The 20,068-nt window shown below is 34.4% G+C and overlaps 1 protein-coding gene across 1 annotated transcript in view; it reads right to left on the bottom strand.

Annotated features, from left to right (window-relative positions):
- LOC136029727 (sortilin-related receptor-like) overlaps positions 1-20,068 on the bottom strand; it is a 92,960-nt gene that overhangs the window by 64,474 nt on the left and 8,418 nt on the right. Inside the window, 7 exon segments of the mRNA XM_065708233.1 lie at positions 4,204-4,407; positions 6,138-6,330; positions 10,999-11,148; positions 11,151-11,271; positions 13,976-14,161; positions 16,432-16,642; positions 19,196-19,455. Coding sequence (XP_065564305.1) covers positions 4,204-4,407; positions 6,138-6,330; positions 10,999-11,148; positions 11,151-11,271; positions 13,976-14,161; positions 16,432-16,642; positions 19,196-19,455 — 1,325 coding nt within the window.

Here is a 20,068-nt window from a genome sequence, read left to right as displayed (position 1 = left end):
TTTTTAATAGTCGAAAGTGATTGGATGGCTTTCGACTATGAGCCCCCTCCCAAGCCCACCATATCTCCAAACAAATCTAATAAAAATTTTGAGATAGCTATTTTGTCGAACGTAGTTGAAAGGTCCCGAAATTATGTCTTTGAGGACGGACAACCCCCCACAGCCCCCAAGGCAAAACTTGTACGTTATCCCTTGGGGCAAATAAGCTGTATATAGAAAGGATTATCGTGTAAACTTCGGAGGGGGCTCATTAGATTCGTAAACAGAAGCTCTAGTTATCTTTTTATGACTCAAGTGATCGGAGAGTGGATACCCCCCACCACACCTCGTATTTTACCAAAATGCATCCGCTAGAAATCTAGAGATGGCCATTTGTTGTTTTGAAAATTAGAAAACGGCTTATTTAATTAGAAATTGAAAGGACCAGTGCCCTTTTTAATAATCGAAAGTGATTGGAGGGCAACAAGCCCCCTTCGTCGCCCACCATTTCCCCAAACACACCCAATCAAAATTTTGAGATAGTCATTTTGTTTAACGTAATTGAAAGGACCAGCAATTATCTCTTTGAAGATGGCACCCCCCCACCAGTCTTCAGGGCAAGGTAAGTAATGCCCTGGGGGCATATAAGGTATATATAGAAAGGGTGATTGTATAAACTACGGAGGGGGCTCGTTGGATTGGTAATCAGAAGCTCTAGTGCTCTTTTTAAGATTCAGAGTGATCGGAGGGTGGATAAATCCCACCATCCAAGCCTCGTATTTTCCCGTAATGCATCTGATAAAATTTTTGAGATGGCTATTTGTTGTCGTAGAAACTTCGAAAAAGGCTCATTCGATTGTAAATTGAAAGGGCTAGTGCCCTTCTTATTAGTTAAAATTGATTTAAGGACAACAACCCCCTTCCCCTCGTGCCCATTAATTCCCAAAACACATCTAACTAAAATTTTTAGATAACCATTTTTTCCTGTATAGTTGAAAGGCCTGGAAATTATGTCTTTGACAACACACATACCTTCTTAAGATCAGACCCTTATTTGCACTTTAATAAAAAAATGGCTGCGGATTGTCAGTTTAGTATACATATACTGATATATATACCTTAAAGTTTCAATAATTTTTAATGTATTAATGTTAAAAAGTTAAATCATTTTAAACATATTTTTGTTTATTTAAATCATACAATAAATACCCGATTCAAACTCAAAACGAGCAAAATTAACATGAGTAGTGTTGAAAACCCCCGTGCCTTCTCAAGACCATAACACAATTTGCACTTTACTGAAAATATATTTAGAATGTTTTTGCTTTGTTTTTACTTGTTTAAAATGTTATACTAAATATATCAAGAGGAACGTCTTCCCCCTTGCACTCCAATTACAATGCGAGTGTCTGGTGCCCTTTTTAAGAGTAACAATATATTGGAAGGCAAGCAGCCCTTCTCTCAAGCCCATTCATTTTCCAACCATATCCAGTCAAAATTTTGACTTGGGTTGGCCAATTTTGTTAAGAATGGAGAGGGCCATTTTGTTAAGAATGGTAGAACGGTCCAGCAACTATGTCTATAGGGATATTAGGGATGTTCAACTCCCCACAATTATGCAATTGGCCCCTTATACTTTAAAACTATATGTTGCTCTAAAAATAAATCAAAAGGCATTGTGTTAAATGGTTGCCAATAAAACACCTCAACAATATATCGAGAACGACTGGGGTTATTAAGTTGAAACTTTTGGGGATACCACTATTACTACTTCTGTTCTTACAACTTAAATAAATAAAAAGAGTGTATGTATATCCAGGTTGTCAAAGAGCATAGATAGAATCTTTTGGGAATGATATTAAGTTTTATGTATCAGGATTAAAAAATTTTGTAAAAGTTTCTCCAACGTACAAATATCAACCCATACTATGGATTCTAATAAAAGAAAATTGAAAATATATATATTTTTTTTTCATAAAAAAGACTATGTCAATAAAAAACGAGCAGAAATTAGTTTAAAAAACTTTTTCCACAAGACAAGCTTTTCAAAGAAAAGTAAAGAGCTCCATTAAGCCAAGAATCAGCAAAGATAAAGTCAAGTAATCTTCAAACAAACACAAATTAGAAACAATAAGGAAATTTTTTCCAAGGCAATGGAATTCAATTCTGGGAATATTCGTCGCTATTTAAATAATCTTCCAAGCGTAAAACTACAACATATCGCTCTCAATAAATAAATGAAACTCAAATGGAAAATTTACACTAAATGGAAATTTGCAATAAATAGCCGAATCAAACTCAAAATGAGCAAATATTAACATGAGTAGGGCTGATAACTCCTATGCCTTCTCAAGACCAGAACACAATTTGCGCTTTACTGAAAAAAAATACGCTTGAAATGTTTTCACCCTTCTTACTTTCGTAACTGAAAAAATATCAAAACCTTGCCGAAGAAATGTCAGTATGTTTCAATTTAACTGACAATCCGCGGTCATTTGTTTATTTGTTTATGTTTTTCAGTAGAGCGCAAATTGTGTTCTGGTCGGCATAGGGGACATAGGTTTATCATTCCTACTCATGTTAATTTTTGCTAGTTTTTAGTTTTACTCGGCTATTTATTCTAATTTCTGTTCGTTTTAAGTTTCATTTATACATTGATAGTGATTTGTTGTTGTTCTACACTTGGAAGATTATTTAACTTCATTTTTCTCATTCTTGGCTTAATAGAGCTCTTTACTTTTCTTTGAAAAACTTGTCTGGTCAAAAAAGTTTTTTTATTAATATTGTAATACGGTGAGTATAATAATAAGGCAAAATTTTTTGTTGTACTAAGTGTCTGATCTAAGTTTTTGATTAAATTAAAAAAAGCAAGTTTTTCAACTGCTAGTAAGGAGCGACGTTAAAACTTAAAACGAAGAGAAATTATTCCGTATATGAAAGGAGTTGTCGCCTCCTCAATGCCCGCTCTTTATTCTAAAGTTTGACTTTTTGTCACAAACTCTACTTTTTAAAACAATAAAAAAACTTTAGCGTAAAGAGCGACGCGTTGAGGAAGGGACAACCCCTTTCATATACGGAATAACTTCTGTTCGTTTCAAGTTTTTAATGTTGCTCCTAACGTGCAGTTAAAAAACTTGTTTTTTTTAAAATTTAATTTCTGAACGTTTTTGAATTAATGCATGTTTTGATTTTCACTCACCGCACATATAATTAAAACGAAATTCGCATGTTATTTTTTTTTTGCTAAATGGCTTTCTCATAGTTTTAGTCGGACGATTTTGATAAGAAAAATGGGTGAGGGAGGAGGCTTAGCTGCACTCCAATTTTTTGTTACTTAAAAAGGCAATTAGAACCTTTTATTATTTTTTTACGAACGTTTTTATTAGTAATAAATATACGTAACTTATGAATTAACTTCTGTAACCAAATTCTATATTTGTATATTTTTATTACGGATATGATGGGGGTCTCCCCCTCGTCAAAACCTCGCTCTTTACGCTAAAGCTTCAATTTGGTCCCAATTCTTTAAGAATGACCCCTGAATCACAAAGGCCGTAAAATTAATGGTTGAAATGACTTAAAAATACTCTAGCGTAAAGAGTGGGGTACTGTGGGGTACTGTGGAGTTAATCTCAATTTTAGGAGGCTTCATTATGGATGTGTAAAGTTGAGAGTCAATCACTCAAACTTTGTATGTGCTTTGACAAAAATAAGAGGTCCATAAGAACTTGTACATTGCCTGTGCATAATGTCCGAGTTAATTTAATGAAAAAAATGAGATTGTCTCTTTCTCATTCACAGAAATCATGAGATAATCAAAATATTTACGCAAAAGCAATTCCTGCAATATCTTGAAGACCAAAAACAGCCTTTCTGGACCGAAATTACTACATTTCAACTAAAAATAGTAGTAACATGAAAACAAAATTTACGTGGTAAAAAAAATCCTGATACGTCTTAAACGCCAAGAACAGCCTTTCTGAATCAAAGACAGGGTCATTAATATAGTAACACCAGTGATACTAATCCCAAAAAATCAAGGTTTTGAAATTTGAAACATCTCATACAAGCAACCGCACTGGAGTAGCATAAATTTCTGTTTTAATCCATAAAAAAAAAAAATACTTTCGAGATAAGCTTTAAATACCGATAAGCGGTTTCTTGTTAAAGCAGGAAAATAAAGAAAACGTATTTTCGTTTTGAACACAACAATAAGTAACTTACTGAACAGGACAAGGTATTCTTTGGGGCTCATAGCTTTTCGAGTCTCCATCAACACAGGAATCGCCAGGGATCTTCCGATACCCACGTGTTAGATTATAAAATTTGCCTGGCTTACAGCTCTCTGGTACAGCAAAAACGTCCGACTTGAATGGGGAATCTTTAGCACAAACGTTGCTCCAGACATCAAGCTTGTAGCCGAAGTCACTAAAACATACAATAAATTTGTCAAGAAGCCATCATAATCTTTACATCCAATATTTTGACACAGAAATGTTTTAATATTTAACATACCTGACATTTGATATATTTTGAAATTTTTACGTTGACACACACTAGTTAGATTTGACAAGCGTGATATTTTATCTCTCGTTAAAATAAATGGTCAGCAATATAAACATTTAAATTATTTATAGTTAATGTCGACCAGGGGCAGCATCTTGCGCTAAAAAACTTGGAGCAATATGGAGCTCTTTGTTTAAATCAGGTGCCAGAATTCTAAATCTAAGACAAAGAGTCACTGAGGTGTTCATACCCCAAGACCCATCTGAGCATGACAGCACAGTCAGTACATAAAAAATAATCAATACAAAAAATTTAGTAGCAACATAAAACCAAGAATTCACGTTGTCAAAGAAATTTGTAGACTTTGGTACTTATTAGAAAACTGGTGAATCATTCGCTCGACATCTTTCTAAACCTTCCCAATGTAAATCAAAGATTATCCTCAAAATTATAAAATTATATCCTCTAAAATTATAATATGACTCGAAAATTCAAAAACCAGAATAATCAACCATATTGCCACTTATTTAACATATGCATGTTCACCTGTCTTTCTTTTTTTGTGTATAAAAAAAACGGTCTGTGCAATCAATATTATTAATTCTTTGTATTTTAATAGAGAGCATGGACAGCACGTTGCCCCAAAAGAATCGGGGCAATTTAGTCCGCTTAACATAATCAGTTGTGTGGATTCTAAATTGGTCATATTTAGTTAGTGAGTATCACAAACCCCAGTTCACATCTGAGGGTGATTAATTAGACATTAAACAAAAACAAAGTCATAACATAAAAACAAGAGTTTAACTGTCCGAGTAATGAATTTATGCGTCAACTTGTGTGGTTTAGTCAGACAAATGGCTAATCTTCCCATGAAACTTTCAGTCTGTACAAGCTCTTTATTGTGTAATTATAAACATATCCCCAAAGTTACAGGATGACTTGATTATATAAAGAAGGTCCATGCTCCAAATAAGTCAAAATATGGAACGGTAATTATGAATTATAACGGTAATTATGAATTCTAAATTGTTTATGATACATGGCATTCCATAATATTTATTCTTTATGGAATAATAGGTATGAATTTATTAACTTGGAAGCTAATGGGTGCTTTCAATACAACATCTACACATTAGGCTCTACTAGAAAGTTTTTTCCATTCAGTAAAGAATTATCCGCAACATGCTGAAGACCCAAATAAGAATGTTGCTGCTATGAATGCTTTCCATTACAGTGCTAAACACTAAGCTAGTTGTTCTGTATAGTGTGTAAATATATCACTAAAATACGATACGAAAGCCCTTTTACATAAGGTGGTAATTAGTTTGCTGCCAGGGTTGCCTCATACTGATCTTCAAAAGACAGGCTTCGAGAGAATAAAAAAACATTTCCGAATTCAAATTAGAGATGGTCTTCAATTAAGTGAAAAGTCGTTTCAATTCACCAATGTTTCCACACTAAATATTCAATTTGTATGCAGACCAACTTTTGTAGTCGCTTTACAAAGTCTATATTCTTTTTGTAACGCATGTTCTATCCCTACTAATTTGTTTGACTGCAAGTGGAAGGAAGTGAAATTCGAAGCAATTTTCAAACGAAAAACCTCCGAGACAAAGGAAAGGAAGAGAGGGATAAAGATTTTTTAAGCATACCATTCATAATCTTCTCTCCTACATTCGCAATTTTCCAAAGTCAACGCGCGATTGTATGGTGATCCAGCAAAACACACGGAGGTGGGAATTCGCCTTTCATAAACAACATGTCTTCCCAGGAGGCATTTTCTACCAAATGTTGAAGCAGACGAAGGAGACCATGGCTTATAGTCCGAAGCATTACAGTCTCTTTCTGGAAATGGAATAACAAAAGTAAAATTTGGTAGTTGGTCCAATTCATGCTAGTTTAAAACAAGAGGTCAAACAAGATCACAGGTATTCGACCATAAGTCAAAGGACTACCAAATATTTATAAAAATAACTCAACGAATTTTCGTACCATAATGGTTTTTTTTTCATTTCAAACAATTTACCGTAATTTTACTTATGTGTTTGAATTTTTTCTAGGGAAAGAGGTTGTGGCCATTACCATGCTGGTAAAGCGGTCAATAGATAATAAGGAAAAAAATACAAATGAACTAAAGGATTGCACAGCTTTTTTTATTGTTAGTATTCAAGAGTCAAGTCTATAAGGGTAGACGAAAAACGTACCAAAACCCCAAAACCCAAGTTTTTTTATTTTTGAATTTGTTTCTTCACCTACGAACAATTGATCGTTCAATTTAATAAGCGCATATTTAAGATTTAAGAAAAGTTCATACATTTCTCTTATTGCATTACCTTTCACTGAGAGCCAAATATTAAAACAAAGTAAATTATAGTAATGAATAACATGAGCTATAGAATAAAACATGTTTTGTAAGATGACAACTTAGCGATTTAAAGTACTAAATTGCATTTTTTTTTTCAAAACGTAATACAGGCAATTTGTCAAAACTCGATGAATGCCGTAGGAAAGCGCCAGAGAATAATAATTTTTCAAAATTTTAGTTCAAATTAATGAAATACTTGACCAAAGTATAAAAAGCTTTTTTATAGTAATACTTAATGAAAATAAATTGACATATTCAAAAGAAAAATTGAAGCGTAATTTCCTAAATAACATTTTAAAAATATAGTAAATAAAAAACAACGAAAAAATTATTTAATCAGACATCTACAAAAAAATCTCCTTGCGACAGGCGGGATTGAACCATTAACCCAGTTGTTACAAGGCACGGGTTTATCTCTCGCTGTCCCAAGGTAATTACTTAGGACATTCAGAAGATAAATGAAATGGATAAGAGACGAGTAGCTCATAACTGAGAAACTACTGACAGCACCAAAATCACAGAGCTAGATGTGGTCTATATATTTAAGCACAAATATTACCTGGATTATTTTCAATGCAGACTTCTGCTTTTTTCGACATTTTGGTGAAAAAACAGACATTCGTCAATTTCCATATAAATTTACCGTACATTTATATTTTCATCCAAGTTTTATGTATAGTTCTTACCTCTATGTTTTCTTACTTTGAGCCGAGAATATGCGAAAATAAATATATTTCCAGCAGTAGCTTTGAAAAACAACCTTTTTTAATGTAATTAAAGCGACGAGTGTCACTAGTGGCGTTACTTCCCAAATATTAGAGGGGATAGAGTCGTTCCTAGAGGGGGGACCAGGCATTTGCCCCGGGCGATGTGGGTTAGGGGACGCGAAAGCTGGGGAATTGCCCACTTTGATCCAATTTTTCACTTTTATTCGGCTTTTTCTGCTTATATATAATTCGGAAAGGGGGTGTTGTATTTAATTTTGCCCCGGGCCCCACCAACTTTAGGTACGGCTCAGAGAGGGTGAACGTATTTTTCAATATTTTGATGAAAGGAGGGAGCCAATTTATAGGTTTTTTGATTTTCTATTGATAAACAAAGTATCTACATACAATGATGCTTGTGCATTACAGAGTAGGAAACTCCAACCCAGATCCCCGGACCCTCGCCCGTCTTTAGACGGCCTTGCTTCAAACTAAGGTTGCAAACGCATGTTCTAAAAAATTACTTTTTGATTAAAATCCTTGTTTGGTTGGGACACGTCAGTATCTTCGAGATATTCCACTTTTTAAACTGAGGTTGGCAGCTAAACTTTTCCAAAAATACAGAATGTCACTAATGGAGTATTTGAGTCGCCAAACGCTAACTTAAAATTTATAGGACCACAAATTTTCTTCTCCAATTTACGTAAAGTTCGACTTAGGCATAGTTCGAGTTTATAGAGATCCTTCTAAATGAAACTGGACTTAAAAGTTAACGTGCTATAGGGACGAAATAAAAGTTCGAGTTACAGAGGCAAAAAAGGGCTAAATTTACTACCTACAACCAACAAAAGCTTAGATTAATTTTATTATTGTATTAATATGAAAAAAAAGTTAATTACTGCATTAATAAAAAATACTCACTGTATACAAAATGGAAAAACGTACACAGCACATTAAACAGCATTCCCTATACACTAACCTCACTGTGTAAAAAGTCCGTAGCCTTCCCTGCTTAAGACTATTGGAAACACGTGTGTCGATCATCTTTTCGGTTGAAATAGCCGATGAAAAAAAATTATCAGGTGCATTGCTTTTTTTCTAGAACACAGGTAAAGCAGGAACTGGGGTTTTGATTTCTTTGGGTCCACTAGCTCCTATTCCTCGTTATAGTCGTCAGAAGGAGCATCCTCATTAATGGTTAGGGATTTTACAATTTCTTCATCAGTTAAGTTGCCGATTACCACTACCTCCTCATTGACATGTGTACATTCTTCAAATGTTGGTATCTTGTCTGATTGCAGATGCATTGTCACCCCATTCCACTCAGCCTCGATATTTTTGTTTGGTCCCACTTATAGTTGTACTTTCACTTGTAGTCCATTTTCTGTTTCAGCTTGATTTTTTGATAGTTCGTATCAACATAACTTAAAGCAGTTAGCTGTTGTTTTACTCAATATGATGCCTCAACATTTCTTGACACTGGCCTCTAAGAACACCTTTCTGTCTTTAATGTCAGAAATATATTTTCTAACCACTTCAGTTCTGTGACTACCTTCGAGTTTTTTATTATTCCTACATCTAGTGACTGCAATTTATATGTTGTATTGACTGCCGAAAATTTTATACTAACCCATTTTAGAGGATGAATAGGAATGTGTGCAGTACAATTGTCCACAAATAGCAGAATTTTGAGTTTCTTTTTACCCACAGTTTTATCTAATTCAATCCACCATGAGGAAAATACCTCATTATACATCTACGCCCTTTTATTTGACTTTACTCTTTAAAGCATCTAGGAATCTTTTTTTTTCTTTACCAATAATGAACGGTTTTAACTTGGTTGACCCCTTCTTTTGCGTCTCTTCATGCACCATCTTAATTATTTACAACAACTACCGTCAACTTTGTACTTGTCTCTTAGCACTCGTTTTAACTCGAACACTGTACATACAATCACACCACTATCGATACAAGCAATATGCACTCTTCAATAATGTACAATACGATACAATACTCAATGCTGTGAAAACGCTAACAGATAAGCTTTAGCTTATGTGCTTTTATCAACTCATTGCAACCTGTACACACCGAAGTTTCGACTTAGAGATGTCCGCTGAAAGAAACTTTGAGATACGGAGGTAAACTTTGACTTATGGAAACTAAATTAAAATGGCAATTAGAGTAAAGATAAATTTGATATATCTACTGAATTTTGAGTTATGAAGGTAGTTTTTTGGGTAACTTTGACTTACGGAGTTAAACTACAGCTACAGAATTCTTTTGAGTTATGCAGGTTTTTTTCTTTGACTGAGATAGGTTTTTTTAAAAGGGATTAAAAATAATTCGAATTATCGAGGATTTCCATTTACCTGGAGTTGACTGAATCGTTTCCCACCAATCCCTTATTTAACCAAACTTTTTCTGCGCAACAATGTGCAGTTGTTTATGTTATATTGGCTGCTAATTGCTCTATGATGATTCCAGGGAGGTAGATACGGGAGAGATTTTTAAACGCTACGTTTATTATTATTTGACAAAAGGGCCAAAATAGAAAGTACTAGAACATATGGTACAACTATCACCGAAAACAGCTAGACTCGAACTTGTCGACTGCATAAAGCTTTCGAAAACATATACATATTATTATAAGCAAACAAGAATGAACCATATTTAGTGATTTGTATATTTCAGTTTTCTTATCTTAAAATACTCTTAAATCAAGCCATGAATAGCGTTAACTTAAGCCAAATAAGAAATGACATCCTCAAATGGTGGATGGCAAAGCAGGTTTTCTTGACTGAAAACTATGTTAATTGCCAATAAAGTCTCAGTAATCTTCAGAATTTGTGGCTAGAGTCATGGACAAACAATATTCAAAATGGGACTTATTTACAATTAATTAAATACAAATGAACTAAGGTTAGCTATAAATTTATACTTCCATGTCTAATTGTTCAAGCGTGGCTAAAAGTAGTTGGAATTGTCCAGCAGCCCTTATAAAGCTATCTTTCCATTTAGTTATTAGAATAAAGACCCAGACTCATTCAGCTTTCTTCGTATAAGAGATACTACTCAAGTCACAAGTTTGCCGAGCTCAAAGCCTCGTTAGGGAGTGAGTCGAGGGGGAGGAGCTTGAAAAAAGGAGGAAAGAGGAAGGAGGGATCAAAATTGGAAAATGTTGTACTTTTAGCACTGTTTTCATGTTTTCCTTCTGGAAGGGATACCTTCTAACCTCCTTCTGGAAGGATTTACTCCTCCCCCTTGTGAGTAGGTATGGTTCAAACCAAACAAGAGAAAGCTGATAGCTCATCTTATTTGACCTGTGAACCTTGAGGGATCCAAGCATATTTTTTGGAGGCAGAGTTCTTTTTCATTCCGTAGATCAAAAACGAGTCTCATATTAAGGAAACGTTAAAAAATACAAAAAAGAAAAACTAAAATTACCGAAAGCACTTCGAAGATCAACAGTGACTATTGTCCAATTATGATTCCCAGAATTTGAGCCAAATATCAAAAAATTGGTCGAATTTTCACCTGGCTCAGTTATCAAACCATACACTCTCATCGGACTCTCAGAGAATTTGACGCTTTTCAAGAAATTCCTTCATCAAGTGAATAAATCATCTCATTTGTTAGCCCATTTGATTTATAATACTTCACAGCAACCAAAACGCCACCGTAATCCCCCATTGCGTAAAAATAGTTTCCTTTCAAAATCTAAAAAGGAATATAATATTTAATCGGGTAATACAGAATCATAGAATGTGGGAAACTGACATCAGAGAAAACTTGAGTGTTTTAACATGGGTTTAATAAAACTGCTAAAAAAAAAAAAAAATACAAACACGTTCGGCAGTTTTAATAAAACTATAATAATAAAGTAGTTATATATCTAGATAATTTCGAAGACCACACTGCCTTTCCATTACGAAAATATAACAGTTCAAAATGGGGATGAAACCTTTCAATCGACAGAGAAACAAATATAAAATTTTTAAACTGTTATAGTTTTAGTTATATATCTATATATTTAACAATAAATGAAATGTAATAATATAATTATAAAAATTGACTGATCAATTTTATTATTTTGAACAATTCATAAAAATAACTAATCAGTTCATTTACTAGCTTCTCGGCATTCCTAGCATAATAAGAATGATAATCATAATTAGTGGAACATCTATCCACAAAACATGCTGATGGAATATTATTCAAACATTGGTATACCAGTGTTAGTCACTGGTGATCCCGTAAGTGACCAAAAACTAAAAATACAGTATTTAATTCTTTGTAATAATGAAAATATACTATAATAATAAAATAATAAAACTATGAGAGAAATATAACTACTTTCACCACCACTGACAGTTCAACAAAACTAAATAGAACATGATTTTTTTTATAAGCTTAACCTTTAATTCACAATATAAAAATATCATTTAGTTGGTTCTAGTGGAGCATAAATATAAAAAAAAACAATTCGCACAGACACATTAGAAGGCACTCAAACAAAAAATGGTGAAAAGAGTCTTATCATTAGGTTCACTATAACCATTGAATTTACACGAAGTCCGGACAGCTACGAATAGGATCTATTAGGCCAACTTTTTCCGAGTCAACGACGCCAAGGCAGATACATTATAAACTTAAAATAGTTAGGATAGCCCGTTTTTATTTTGTTAGTATCTACTCAATGATAACAAAATTCAATCACAAATCAAATAATTTGGATTTTACTTAAAAATTATATTTTATTTCGATTAAATGTAAAATTGTCTAAAAATAGGCCAGCCCCTTTTTCGAAGATACTTTAGGGACAATAAAATAGTTAGGGCTAGGTTAGTAAGCAAAATAAGACTCGTTTCTGAAAACACGCACACAAATATACCCATACTGAAGCCAATGCAATAAAAGAGATGAAAAATTAGCATTTTTATTTAAGTTATGACAATTCAATTTGTGGTTAAGCTGGGTCATGCTAATGACTCTAGTTTATTTATTTATTTTTTTTTTTTTCATGAAATTTCCCAGACTCTTAATGCTAACCTAACATGAGTTTATTTTATATCCTTAGTCTATTCAAGGGTCTCTCATCCTACTGTACTACCAATTCGAAGGTATTTTGCCATTTCCTTGTTCTCACTATAGTTGGCAACCCTGATCACCAGCCCTCCCAACGTCACTCCAAATCATGTTTCACAGGTTTTCTTTTGCAGAGCCTTTTCCTCTTTATATAGTCCACAGCAACTTTCATAGCTTCAAGATTATTTGCCCTAATTTTTGGGTTTCGAGCTTGAATAGTTTGGATGTTCATTGACTACCACAAAATAGATGGACAGCCAGTTGCTTTCATAAATACAGACTAGTTAAAAAACAGGCATTAGGGCTAGTTCCACCAGTTTATTTTTCACCTTTTTCCGTTCGGTATGGATGGCACCTTGGTCAATCAGCAGCACACAAAAAAAAACCTTGCTTACAACATAGCTTGAAGGTGTGGTCATCACACAACGTCGTCCCAAGTTGAGTTCTCTGTATATCTGTTAAATAACTCGGCAGTGGAATTCCTATAGTCTACAAAAATACACACCATGTGTTTACCATTATTTATAAATCCAGCAAATACCTGGCTATTTTTAACTTTCTCCGGTGGACTTTTTCACTCGCACACTTCCTCTGCTTTTTTTTAGTTTATATTTTCAAAATTTTACGGTCTAGGTCAATTCTCATGGTTCCATCCCATCTACATACTTTTCACGTTTAGACCTTCGTTATTTTAGCTTATTTTTCAGTCCCAACGATTGAGTCTACATACTAAACCACGAACAGTTGGTCTTATGGCGCCAAACCTATATCACGACTAATGTAAAACCTCAAATGTAATCAATAAGTCGAACAAACCGGTGGCAATCGAAACTACCTATTACTTTGCAAGAATGTGGACTCTATTAGATTATATAACTAAATTCGCAAGCCACAACAAAAATAAACTTCCAAACAATTCAGCAACAATTTATTTCAACCATTTATACTCTAGAAATGCAAAACAAGGTTAAGTTTGTTGTATCCCAGAGAACCAGCTTCCTTCTGAAAAGTTTCGTACTTAAAAACCTTGATGCGTTTGTTACTGGCTTAGTATTTTCAACAAAAAGAAGATTCTTAAAAGGCAGAGTTACCTGTCTCTCAAAAAATTGCGCTTCTCCGTCCATCGAGATTTGTTGCGTAACATTATTTAGCCAGGTTTAAAAAGTCGGGGCTATATTCCTCTGCAGGGATTCGGAATAATGTGATGGGATGGAAAAATAAGCCAAAAATACCCAAAAGGAATTAAAAGTATACTTTTTACAAAAGGAGTATAGAATATACTTCTTTTTAAAGTAATTTAGTGTCAGTCTAGGGCAATGAACAAAAGTACATTTACCTGACGCCAAGAGGATCCACCGTTACTGCTAATAAAAAGTCCAGGATGACCTTTGAAAGATTTGCCAAGGACTCCCGTAGCCATTAGGATTCCAATAGCTGAGCTACTTGACACAATAGGAACAGTTCGAATGGATGGATACAGCATTGTCAGTCGCTGCGATAAATGGAGAGAGCAACCATCATTCTGAAATTAACATTAATTAATCATGGCAAATGAATTAGTTTTTTGAAATAGGACCTCGATGTTTCTGCTGTAGTGGCTTTGCTAGATTCGGTGTTATAAACAAACTATTTTATTCTAAGTAAGTGTATTGTTGTCTTATTACTTACAAATTTTGAGTTGCAATTAAGTGATTGTGTTGGGACATGATTTGTAGAGGGCCGCAAGAAATGTGCAGCACAGAGCAAAATGGCACAGCGTTATAAAAATAGCAGGATAGTTTTTATACGTTATCGAGGTAGAAAAATAGCTTTCAATACGCCCTGTAATGGCGTAGTGGGATTGAACTCAGCTTGGTAATACGGCACCCGGAGTTTTAACTCAGAAGGAGGAACCCGATGCAGGTCCCGATATTTGGTTCCAGTGGTAAGATTATGCGAAAGCGTCTCCACAATTAGCCTAACAAGATGAAATAGAAGTTTTTCATAGAGGTTTATATAATACGCGAAACAGAGAAGTTTTAATTTTTGTGTTTTAACTTTGGTTTAACATGGGTTTAAAATTAATAGCGCAGCAGAAGTACAAAATTCAAAACAAGATTATTTTTAATCACAATTTCCAAATCAGTGAGCTTATTTGGAACCTACTTAAAATTTTTGGAGTAAAAAAAGATCCACACATAAATAACTATTGCACCATTTTGGGAAAAAGTGGCTATTTTTCTAAATAAAGCGAATATAGAGAGATATGAGTTACTTTAAGTGAATATACATGGCAATTTAGAAGGCTCAACTATCCAACTATACCGAATCACAATCATTTCCAAAAGAAGAACATCCACTCTATTGCATTCTGTCCCAAGTTCTTCTCATTGACATTTCCCGTCTTTTACCGTATTTTTCTTATTTCCATATTCGCGTAATTCTTGGGGTTGCATTGGGCACGTGTATAATCCATAGATAAGTGTTTTAAGTTTTCGTATTTCAGACGAAAATTATGTGAAGAATAATTGTAAGTTATACATACAATTATGTATATAGATATTGTTTTTTTTTCTTGGTTTTAGATTTTATTTGGTTTTAGGCTAGTTTGGATTTTATCTTAGTTTCTTAACGTTGAAGACGCCATGTTTTATACAGGCAAAATATCCACGTCGTTTTAGTTTGTCTTTTCCTGTCACTGGCCGTAGTCCCATCTGTTTTCTTCTTCTTGAGATTTCTTTTTCTCTTTGTTTTTGTCTTGTAGGTTTATTTAGTTAATGCATAAAAACTACAGGAATAGAAATTCTACCTTCAAAACTAAAAGAGTTAAAAGCTGAATATATTATTGGAGCTAGGAAGTCATTAGCCCCTCTTCGGCTATCGTTGGTCTGCCAAGGAACCATGCGCTCAGATGTACTTACAAGGCCTGAACCTCATTTCAACAATAGCACTATCCCAGATTTTCATAAATTAATCAACATAATACCATCCTTACGATAGCCAATATTCCGCTTTGGCTATAAAAACTTTCGTTTAGTTATTGTTCAGAAGTCGACATCGTGAATTTATCCACATTCTTCAGTTTTATACGTTTTTCGTCCCTTTCCCGGCTGCCCAAGTTTTATGTATTCCTATTTATAATCCACCTTTTTTTTTAAAGCGCCCTCCTCTCCCAAAAATATAGCTACCTTCCAAGTTTTCAAACATATTTTTGGGTTTTCCACACAATTACGCAATTTTTGGGCGTATTTTTTTTCAAGTTGTGCCTCCCCCACCAAATATTTTTTATTCCAGAATGTTCCACAACTTATTTCAAAATTCTGAATTGAATTACTGCCTATGTGCAGAGAGAGAGCCAAGATGTTAGACTGTAGTTCTTTTTCTTTCTTTCTTTAGGTGACTGACCAGAAAAAGAACGTTTTGATATTCTATCAAAGCCATCTGTTTGGTTTATCCAACCAAAGCTTTAACAAACACATAAAATAAAGTGTTGAAAAATAGGACATATTGGGCACTTTAGATGTATCTGCCTATTCAAAATGTATCATAGTAAAAAAAAAAAGTATGAATTTTAGTTATGTACGTCCTATCATGAAATTGATTTATTACAACATCAGTCACAACCAAAAACTTGTCTTGAAAATACCAAACAAAGTCACTGAGATTAAACAAAGTTATTCAAGCCAAAATCAGCATCTTGGACTCATTTACTGCATAGCCATGGAACGCAATTATCATTTACTTCAAAGATCCTCATTTTGGCGTTACCAGTTAAAATGAAGAGCTAGAATTGGAAAGAAGGATTAAATTTACCTTTTGACATTTGATCGGTTGCCCTTCATCATCAACTCGGGGTGACTGAATAGGTTTCCATTCACCTCCCATATCAAAAGTGATGACAGTCACCAAATCCTCTGGTGTGACATGGGGTGTAGTAACATTTGGTCTTAGTTGTGATGCAATATATGTGCCTCGTAGGCCACGCACTTTGTGAATATCAACAAATGAATCTGTTGATGCACTTCTAAAAATATAAAACTAATATTGAATTTTGATCATAACGTGCACCATTTCAGCTATCAATTCCTCAGCTTAAAGTACATGTATTCATGTTACAGACCCGTGAGAATCATACGAAGGGTGATATATTGGTGTCAATAGGGAGGATTCGCCTCCAAAAAAATTATAAATTTTGATATTAATGTGCAGAGTTTCAGCTTAAATTTCATCCGCTTAAAGCACGTATATTCACTTGTTGCTGACCTTTACTTGACGTTTGTCAAGTGCACAATGTCCAATACCCTTTTAAGAGATGAGAAAAAAGTTGACAAAATCTTTAAGTTCAGTTTAGGATCGGTAAAACTATTATGCAAACTGCAAAAATATTTATGGTTATTGACCAATAATTTTAATGTTTTAATTCAAACATGAACAAGAGCTAAGAGCTCAAACGCCACTTGTGAGGAGGTCGGAAGAGCCAAGAGCTCATACGGCATGAGCTCTAGCAAAATTCTAACAATCAATAGAGTGATTTAAAAGGAAAATCAGAGCTTAATGCCATTCGAGATTTAAAATAAGAGCTCTGAGACACGAGGTTTTTCTAAATATCAAAATTCATTAAGATCCGATCACCCACTCGTAAGTTAAAAATACCTCTTTTTTTAATTTTTCTTCTTCCTTCAGCCCCACAGATGGTCCAATCGGGGTTTTCCAATGTTTTCCATGATTTCCGGTTTTCCCCTCCAACTCTCCCCAATGTCAACAGGTCTGGTCAGGGTTTAAAATAAGAGCTCTGAGACATAAGTTCCTTCCAAATATCAAATTTCATTAAGATCCGGTCAGCCGTTCTTAAGTTCAAATACCTCAGTTTTTCCTGTTTTTTCGAATTAACCCCCCTACCCCAAAGAGAGTGGATTCAGTCCGGTTATGTCAATCATGTATCTAGGACTTGTGTTTATTTTTGACACCAAGTTTCATCCCGATCTCTCCACTCAAAGCGTTTTCCAAGATTTCCTGTTTCCCCCTCCAACTCCCCCAAAATCACCGGATACGGTCAGGATTTAAAATGAGAGCTCTGAGACACGAGACACTTCTAAATACCAACTTTCATTAAGATCCGAAACCCATTCGTAAGTTAAAAATATCAAATTTTTTCAATTTTTCCTCTCCCTCCAGCCCCCTAGATGGTCGAATCGGGAAAACGATTGTTATCAAGTCAATTTGTGTAGGTCCCTGACACACCCACCAATTTTCATCATCCTAGCTCGTCCAGAAGCACCGAACTTGCCAAAGCACAGGAAATGTCCCGGGTCCGATTCGAATTGAAAATGGAGCATTTGAGACAGAAGATCTTTCTGTATATCAGGTTTCATTTAGATCCAATCACCCATTCGTAAGAAAAGGATACCTCAATTTTCACGTTTTACAAGATGTCCGTTCCCCCTACAACTCCCCCCAATGTCACCGGATCTGTTCGAGATTTAAAATAAGAGCTCTAAAGCACAAGATTCTTCTAAATATCAAATTTCACAAAGATCATTTCACTCATTCGTAAGTTACAAATACCTCATTTTTTCTATTTTTTTGCGAATTACTGCCCCCCACACCTCCCCCAAAGAGAGCAGATTCGGTCTGTTTATGTCAGTCACGTAGGATTTACAATATGAGCTCTGAGACACGATATCCTTCTAAATATCAAATTTCATTAAGATCACCGGTGTGTAAGTTAAAAATACCTCACTTTATCGATTTTTTTCTGATTTAACAGCCCCCCGACTCTCCCAGATGGTCCAATCGGGGAAAAGACAATTTCTAATTTAATCTGGTCTGGTTCCTGATACGCTTGCCAAATTTCATCGTCCTATGACTCCTAGCTCACCTGGAAGTGCCTAAACTAGCAAAACCGGGACAGACAGACCGACAGAATTTGCGATCGCTATATGTCAATTGGCAGACACCAAGTGCCATAAAAATGAGGATGTTTTTTTCTTATAAACATAATATATAGACCTAGAGCGAAACTTCAAAGTATTTACTATTGTGTAATACTTTATTTATGAATTGACCTTATTATTTCATATTTATATTTTCCAAATTTAGAAGTTATTTAGAAGAATTTTTTAAGCCTCACAAGAAGAGAAATACTGGAATTAGGTACTGGCAAATCCCTTAAAGCACTCTAATTTTGGCCGTTAGTTACTTCTTTAAAGTTTCATCTAACACAAAATTTTCAAACTTCATGAGTAGTCAGTGCTCAGGGGGGAGGGGGGTTAACATTAGAAGCTCGAAAAAACCTTTTCAGGCTAGGAAAGTCCGCAAGAAGTCTCAGAGTTAGCCTTACTCCTCCCCCAAACTTCAATTTTCAAATTTATGGACATTTCTTACTCAAAATAACAATTTTGTTACTATTAGTACCCCCCCCTAAAAAAAAGTCCTAGTTGCAACTGTAGATTTATTCGTAAAATTTTAAATCTTTTCTATATTTTATCTAAAAAAAATTTCTACGCTTACAGAGAGAGATAAAAACCCACAAAAAAAAAAAAAAAAAAAAAACAGTTACAGATATCGTTAAACTTACTTAATCCACGTGCTCTGTGTGGTACTCTCAGGATAGAAATAATAGATGTTTTCCAGTGAGAGAGCAAATCTTGCCTGTTCAACATCTTCGAATGGAGCAGTATATAAATTCGTAGAGACCTGGTCATGATTGACGCATACCATCAATTGCCCTTCGACGACATCAACTACGTGGTAATCTCTTTTTCGAAGCTCGGTAGGAAATAATGCTTTTTTAAATGATCTTGTATCTTTCTTTGCAATAAGAAGATCTAAGTCGTTCTAGAGTGAAATAGGAAAAGTTCATTACAAGCACTAACACAAAATATGTAAAGCTAAAACGAATTTAAAAAAAAGAAAAAGAATTAAAAACAAAACAAGGGAAATTTTTATTCTGTTGGCTTTATTTACGTGGTTTAAATTTAAGGCAGCTTCCACGGCAACGGGTCAATGGCCATGAGATATTTTAGAACACACGAGCACATACGGAGATCCTAGGAAAAAAAAAAAAAAACAGCAACAGAAAACTAGACCAAAAGTTGAATTTTTAACAAACTATTGTTAAATCTGAGGTGTCAAAACGTTTAAAAAGTTAATCAAGAATTTCGTTTCAATATCTGAACAATACAAAATTTCTCACGAGAAAGTTTCTCTTTCTGGTAAGAGCAATCGACTACAGCTCTAGCTTTGACTACACAATTCATTGAAGCTATTATGAATTTAATTTGTTGCTAGGAGACAATAAAAATATTATTCTTCATATCTGAAAATAATTGCTCAGTGATGAGAATAAATTTTTATATAGCTTAAATTTTTTCTCTCTCAGTCTCATTTGTTTTCAAGTGCATCTCTCCCCCCCCCCCTCCATGACAGGTTATGGAGCAAAAGTGCGAAT

This window comes from Artemia franciscana, chromosome 7 (assembly GCF_032884065.1).
Source record: "Artemia franciscana chromosome 7, ASM3288406v1, whole genome shotgun sequence".
Taxonomy (NCBI): Eukaryota; Metazoa; Arthropoda; class Branchiopoda; order Anostraca; family Artemiidae; genus Artemia; species Artemia franciscana.
The sequence above is the reverse complement of the archived record's forward strand: the minus strand, read 5'-3'. Positions and strand labels throughout refer to the sequence as shown.